This window comes from Barbus barbus, assembly GCF_936440315.1.
Source record: "Barbus barbus genome assembly, chromosome: 23".
NCBI classification, from domain to species: Eukaryota; Metazoa; Chordata; class Actinopteri; order Cypriniformes; family Cyprinidae; genus Barbus; species Barbus barbus.
In genome coordinates this window covers 20,591,508-20,599,251 of record NC_136751.1, presented here as the reverse complement: position 1 = coordinate 20,599,251, position 7,744 = coordinate 20,591,508, and the positions used below count along the sequence as shown (strand labels likewise).

At 35.0% G+C, this 7,744-nt stretch overlaps 1 protein-coding gene across 1 annotated transcript; it reads right to left on the bottom strand.

Annotated features, from left to right (window-relative positions):
- Positions 1 to 1,058: 1,058 nt before the first annotated feature.
- LOC306843211 (interleukin-34-like) lies at positions 1,059 to 7,744 on the bottom strand. Its single transcript, XM_079374546.1, has 7 exons — positions 7,376 to 7,744; positions 5,635 to 5,744; positions 4,157 to 4,257; positions 3,894 to 3,971; positions 3,179 to 3,376; positions 2,747 to 2,906; positions 1,059 to 1,921 (listed from the first exon to the last, which is right to left on the bottom strand). Exons 2-7 carry the CDS (start codon positions 5,672 to 5,674, stop codon positions 1,881 to 1,883), a joined length of 618 nt encoding a protein of 205 aa, XP_079230672.1. The 5' UTR covers positions 5,675 to 5,744; positions 7,376 to 7,744; the 3' UTR covers positions 1,059 to 1,880.

Genomic DNA, 7,744 nt, shown 5'->3' with positions numbered 1-7,744 from the left:
TGCAGTAGGACAATCTTGGTGTGCTGTGCAAACGGAAACGCCTACTTTTTGTGAAACCACGCGGAATGCAGCCAAATGGACACTGTGTTCTCTCTCTTTTAAGTGTGTTTACTTAAATATGCTTTGGGGACGTATTTGCAAAATCAGGAAAGAACGGGGAAAATTTGAGACGGTCGGGACAGAAATTTGAGGCGGCCGGGGTCCATATAGCAGAGAGGGCTGCTATTAAACTTCAAATTATTTAAATATACCAAAACAATCGAAATGCCTGAAAACGCTAAAAATCAAAATGTAAAATATGTAAACATATTTAATATTTTAATTTGCCCCCACAATTTTTTTAATTGATTTGTAAAAATGCTAAACTTGCAGAGCTACTATTCTATTCTATTGACAGTTCTGGCTTCTGTTCTACTCTCTGTACCAGAGGAAATAGCTTCAACTACAAGGGATATATTGAGACTTTAACAATGTCCCCTTCTTGGCTTCAAAAATGTTGAGAATCTCTGCCATAGAGGACCTTATCACAAGAATCAGGACCAGTGTTAATTTAATATTATTTATATATAGTATACTATAATATTATTATTAACATTTTATAACATTTATTATTATTATTATTTTAAATATTTCTATTTAGCTTTTTTTATTTCTGTTTTAGTTAAACTTCTTTATTTCAGTTAGTTGCCAATGCAACGTTTATGTTTAGTTTAAATTCGTAAATTTTTTCATCTATTATTTATATTTTATTTTAGCTTTATTTCAGTTAACAAAAACAATTGTAATAGTTTTTGCTTTTAATAGTTTTTGTAACAGCAACATACAATTTTTTCTTTTTTTTTTACTTTAAAAATGCAAAAGTTCTCTTTTAGGGTTAGTCTACATTATTAGCTATATAAAAATAATTTAGCAAATGTCACCTCCATATAAAAATATTTGTATTTTATGATATTGTCACTAATATAGTAAAGCCAGCAGGTACTGTATGTGAAAGGTGAGAGTATGTTTGTAAAGAAAACAAACCCATATCTTCAAACGAACCATACATCTGAACACGTGGGGGTGATAGTGAGAGGTTTATTTTCCAAGTCATGTTACAACAGTTACCAGAACATTCTGTGGCAAGAGTCCAAATAAATAACCTACATTAAAATCTGTGTATAAAACATATGCAAACCTGATAACAAACCCTCTTGATCACCTTAAAAAAAAAACATTTTATAGAAATGCTTCGGTGCAATCTTTCAACATTTAACCAGCAGTAAAGCACAAAGTAAAGAGCCTCTGGGTAAAAGCAACAATGCCGACTAAGCCAGCAGTCAGCACAACATTTGCATGCAAATGATATGTGTACAAAAGAAGCTCCACGTTATTTATACACCTTATCTAAATTTTACCAAAAACATTTACAACGTGGCAATGATAATATACTGTTTTGGCATACATCAAGGACAAAATATATATTTTCCTCAGAAATATAAATCACAGTGGCAAAGACTTTTTTGGAATTACCAATAGTAAATGCTACAGCGAATAATCAAAGCTGTTCTCCTCCACAGAGCACACACAGTGCATACATGATTGTTTATTAGCTAAATACCACATAAATATGCAAGTTGGCAGGCAGGTAAATGGAGGTATGAATGTTCTGAATGATGGAGAGCAATAGCTGCAGGGTCAGTAGAGTGTCTTTCAACTGGTGTGACGGCCGTTGCATTTTTCCATATGAGTAACACAGTAACACCGATGGAGGCAGTTAGTGACTTCACTAGGACAAGAGGCACACAAGCATGCTGCGTGTCACTACATAAACCAGGTAACACCCTTTTACACCTTCTCCAGCAACACGAAGACAGGATCGGATCTGCTTAGATCTGCTGCTATGTAGTTTTCTTCCCTTTCTTCCAGTTGAGGACACAATCTAGAAATGAACAAAGAGAAATAGTACAGATAAGTGGTCACATATTTTAATGTCACATCTAAAGATGAGTTGCTCATTAGAATGTCTGGATCAAATTGTTACGATAACCCTCAAAAGAAAGGCCCCAATTCTTTTGCTCTTCAAAAGAATCAATCAAAATATAATGGATACTAATGATTTTCATGTTCAAGGGTTACCACCGTAACACCATTTCACACAAAAAATTTTTGTAGAAGGCATAGACCAGGCATGTTCAGGCTAGTAACAACATGTGAGCTTTTTAAAGAACTTTACGTCCTTCAGACAACCTCAAAGCCTGAATCATGCCACCATCTCATTCATCATGGAGGGGATAAAGACGTTGATTCAATCCCCTAGCATTTTTTCTCATTCACAAAGGCTGATGGTCGACCACAGACTCGCATCGACAAACAGCAAGTTTGCATCTTTTTGCTACTGTGTGCATACATTTTGGGGCTGCGTGAGGTTATCAACAAACATTTGGTAGACTGGTGGAAGAACCCTTCTTGAGGTTGGATTCCAAAATTCCCCAATCTTTTCCAAACTGTAGCAATCATTAGATGGACCTCAACTGTCTTACCTCAAACCCTCAAAATACAAATGAGTAAGTATCATAATTCCCAAAAAAATTCCAGATCCCAAAAACACGTAGTCTGTGTTTTCTGGAATTGATTAAGTGGACCTTCACCCAGGTGAAATTCACCAATGTTTAGCAGATCAATATATTGTCTACAGTACCATTAATGTAAAGAAAGCAGATTCAATAAATATATACCATTGTAAACATCTACTATTTTCACTTACAATCATAATTGTCGTCCTCTTTGAAGCACTCTTTGAACAGGCAAAGCATGGTTCGATAACAGTTGTCCAGTATTGACTTGGGTGTAACAGACTTCCATCCCTCGTAATATTGGTCTGTCAAGCGATCCCAGATGTTTTGTATTCTGTCTGGAAGTACTCTCTTTTTTGAAACAGGTACAAAGACACACACATTTAGATTATTTATGAACTTAAATAATGGGAATATATCACTCAAATGACAAATAACATCAGCAACACAGATTGGACAGATTCAAAAGGTCAAATTGAGTTTAGAGATTCTTTTATTAAAACTAATGCTTGTATTCAAAAGGATAAAAAATGACTGAGAGTGAGCTTAGAGAGCAGTGGCAAAGACAGCCAGAATGATTTATGCTGCTGTTGAGAAAAGCGAAATCACATCATTGTTCTAACCTCTTCATCTTCATTCTTTTTGATATAAATCTCCTCAAAACGTCTGAAGAGATTCTCCAGATTAGAGAGGTATTTACGTCGTGTAGGATGTCTCTCTGGCAGCACCATTAAAACCCTCTTTATCCCCCGCTGACTAACCCAAAGCCACAAATCCTGTAGATCTCTCTGCATCACTGGCTCCTCTTCATTACTCGCATTCTAGAGAACAGAGTAAGAGATGAACATGGGGGGTTAAGAACTTATAACTAAAAAAAAACTAAACTTATAACTTAAAAAACTTAATTGCACACCATTTAAAGTTCAATAAGTCTGATTGTATGAGTTTCTTGTATTAACTCCATTAAAATGTACATTAAGTCCATAAACAAAATACCCTGATGATTCTTCTATTACATATATATTGTTTGATATATTTCTATTCATTTTATATAACGCTGTTATAAAATAATTGTACAGCAACTGCATTGTATATATATTATATATATATATATATATATATATATATATATATATTATGTCTACACAGGTTTTGTGAGATTTACCTCTGCATTTTTTGCAAATGCTGAGTCACAGGCCCTGAGAGACCCTAAAACTGTAATTCCAATCTGACTCTATTATAAATCTATAGCTAATTTGTGTGGGAAGTTGTGAAGAGTGTGGCTTTAAGTGAGTCAGAGGGTTGTTTGGAGACAGTGTCAGTGGGATAAAGACTTACCAGCCTGCTGATGTTACGTAGTCTGAACACCTCTTCATAATGCACTTGAATAGTATAGTTAATGGGAAAGTTCATTTTCTGTAAATATACATGTAAAACCTTTTATTGACATGTCATTCATTCTGTCTCATGCTATATTAAGTTGTAGCCTATATTTTTCTTCTTTTTATTTTGTTTTTTCCCATGTAAACTTAACAAAAGCCTAAAAGCCAACAACTTTTAAAATATAACACTATAGTTTCAAAAATTAAACATATATTTACCATAAAACGTCTCCTTAGGGATGAATTTAGGTTGTCCCGTACTGTTTTCAGCGATATACAGAGATCTGTGCTCATGCACACTGGTAATAGACAAATAAAACCTAGAAGGACAGAAGAAGAAAATAATGGCTTTTAACATAATACCATTGCCTATAGTAAAAACCATCATGAAATGATTGTTGTTGAACTTCAAATGATTGTATAGGTAATCAAAAGGCCTGTCCCTTGTCTAGTATCTATACAAATCTTAAAGTTACATTTATTTAAAAAAGGTTAGAAGATGCAATATATTTTGCAATATATATTTTAATTTACTGATTATAATAATGTCACTATTTACTTTCAGTTTTTGCAAACTTTTGTGTAGAATGTCACATAGCCTGGTGCAATGTCTCTTTGAAGGTCATGACGCATGAGGTTGCATAGATAGAGTTAGAGCTGTGACAAAACCTCAAACCACAGCCCGATTTACAAGGAATAAGGTGTTTTTTTTATGTTTTAAAACACACTGAGCACTGCTGCAAAAGAAAATCTCTAAACAAAAACAAATCTAAAAATGTAAAAGCCATAATTCCACAACACAAGATCTTCTGTAAAAGCAGAATTCATATTATGCATGAGATGATCATACATTGTTTATTGGAGCTCTTCAAGAAGATAAAGCCAAACAGATTAACTGTGGTAGTAAACCTGAGGCTGATCCTGTGTCTATTTTAACTGGAGATTTTATTGTTAAAGATAAGTGATTCTGACTGGCAAGCTCAGGGCGGAAAGACAGGGCACCGGCAGTCATCTGTCACTTTTCTGTGGATCACAGTGTGGTTGGCTTCTGTGGTTGAGCTGCACTATAGGGCAGTTACCCAAAGACTGACAGTTAGCAAAGTCTCCGACACCATGAAGCAGACTTCCGAGGGCCAGAGGAATTTGTCATGCCACAGAACCTGGACTATTTAATGGTGTCCGACCACTCAACCCCACCTCCCGTCAAAGTTATTCTGGATTTTTTGGCCTGGTATCTCCCTCTTTGCCCTCTCTTTTACCTCCTGCATCTGTCTGTCTCTCTCTCTCTCCTGAACACAGGAAGTGGTGACATTGTCAGTCACATCTTAGTCCTTCAACAGCAGCACCACATGCAGTAGCTTTCCTCAAACATATATTCAGCTTGACACTCATTTCAGAAGAAACAAGAGACCAGATACGCAAATGTTAAAACCACACACTCAGTCTTAGTAAACAGTTTCCTCATCCAGCTCACATAATAACCCACAGAAATTCACAGACATTTGTCCTTTTTGTGTAAACGCACAGGAGCCTCTCGCCTCTTAGCTGAGGAAGTAATAAATCATCGAGTTTTTCTGTAGGGCCATTGGAAAAATATTTATGTCTAGCACTGTCACATCCAAATTTCCCACACAAATGAAAATCTTCAGTGTCCTCTTGGCACAATATTATACAACTTAAATCACTTAATTACTTACCCAGCAGCCCCCTGAGGAGCCGGCATTCAGACTGGACCATGGTTCTGCTTATTCTCTGCTTGCACTGTAATATGGGTCTAAATTCCAGAAGATTCTTCTGTCTTCTTGATCTATAAAAAAAGAAACAAACAGAATAGAGTCAGAACAAATATCACACTAGATTTTTGACTGCCTTTCTAAATTCTCTTGCTGGACAAAGAGAACCAGGGATGACACATCTGAATTCATTTACTCTCCATTTGGATTGTAAAATATTTCAATATCCAAAAAAGACTGATCTGGCATATCTGATTTTAATGGCAAAAAAGTTGTAAAAGCTCAAATGAAGCAGGGACAGGGAATCATCTGGGATCGATCTTTGTCATAATAGTCCTCTGTTTTTCTTCTCCAGAGCTTGTGCAGCTGTGTAAAACAAATCCAGATGTTGTCTCTTTTTGCTTCTTTCAAAAGGAAAAAATACAATTCCTTGTAATCCTAAAGTGAATTTAACGTCTTGACATAGCAAGTTTCTGAGTAATAGCCATGTGATGAACACGAGGGGCAGAATGCATGTTTTAAAAAAAATGTGTGGCTTTGTCAGAAATGTCTTTATATTATTTTCATGGATATGAAAAAGATTATCATTACTCATAATTAAAACCTGCATCTGTAAAGCAAAATCACAAGCAGGAAGAATCTGTGAAGTACAGAATATGTGCCAGAACAAATCATATCCTTTACGTAACTTCATCTTCTATCTGATTCTGACATAATATTTTATTATTTATTATTATTTATTATAATATATTATGTCCTAATCTAATGCCTATTTTGTCTGCTGAAAAAAAGACAAATTGCTGCATAAATACAGTTCATAATTTTGTTTTATTAACATAGCGTTCTTTATTTAAGCCAGTTTTTTAATGGTAGCTATATTTGCAATATAATAATAATATATAGTTTTACAACTAAGGCCAATATTCTGGTTATGCCTTTAAAATAAACTTCTGGAAATACAGAAGCCAAATCATCGATTCTCATTCATGTATTTCACAAATATTTTATACAACAACATTTTATAAAATAAAAACCTAGGATTGCATATTTTTGGACAAACACAGAAATAGCCTATAAAGGAATGTTCAGTTCGAATATGATGTTGACCCAAATTACCCAAAATTCAGACTATTTCCATCCTCTGGTTTATTCAGATTTAGAAACTGGAATAATGGTTTAAATTATGGCAGTAAAATTAATACATTTATATGACGTGTAAGAAGAAGAAGGAATAAAAAGAATATAAGAATATTTGACCAAATTCTGATTAATATCGGAATTTTCTTGTGCATACAAACCCAATGAATGACAAATGTTCAAAAATGAATAAAGGAATTAAGGAAATTAAGCTTTTAAATGAATTAAATGTAGGGGGGGGGGACTAAAACTATGAAAATATCATTAAAACAGTACATCATACATCATTAATGCAATGACAGAATATATTATAGTTATAGCATTCACGTGCGCGCCATGATTTACCAACTGTTGATGTATCAGACAAATTTTGGTGTCAGAACATGTTGCAAATGAACGTTATCTAATCTAATCAAATCATATGCGATCTGTCAGGTGACCGCGCTGGATCGTTGGACCTCGGCTTAGATATGAAACGCGCCGCGTTGGGCTTTATTCCAATATAGGCTAAAACGCATTTAAACGCGACACAGTTCAGCAGCACAACGAATATAAATAAGTCACAAACCTTGCAATTCGATGACCTACGTTGTCTCAGTGGGAAAACATCTGCAGAGTACTTTCAATAAACAGCAGTTGTTTGCTTAAGCCTGTAGATATGATTGCTGACACTTCCAGGCATGCAGAGTACTAACCGAAGTAGTAAATGCGCCTCTTTTTCAATGCAACGTCCACCCAAAAGACTCGGAAACTCCCTTTTCTTTATGTCACCTCTTTATGTTAAGTTTCTACATACAGCCGCCTACAGCCTTCTCCACTCGAAAGTACCACGAGAATAACACGCTGAGTAAATGACAGTCGATGAGACTATTACTTTCACTTTTGAGTATTAACTCATCAGTGACTGGATTTGAAAAAAGGTGCAGCGTTTTAACCT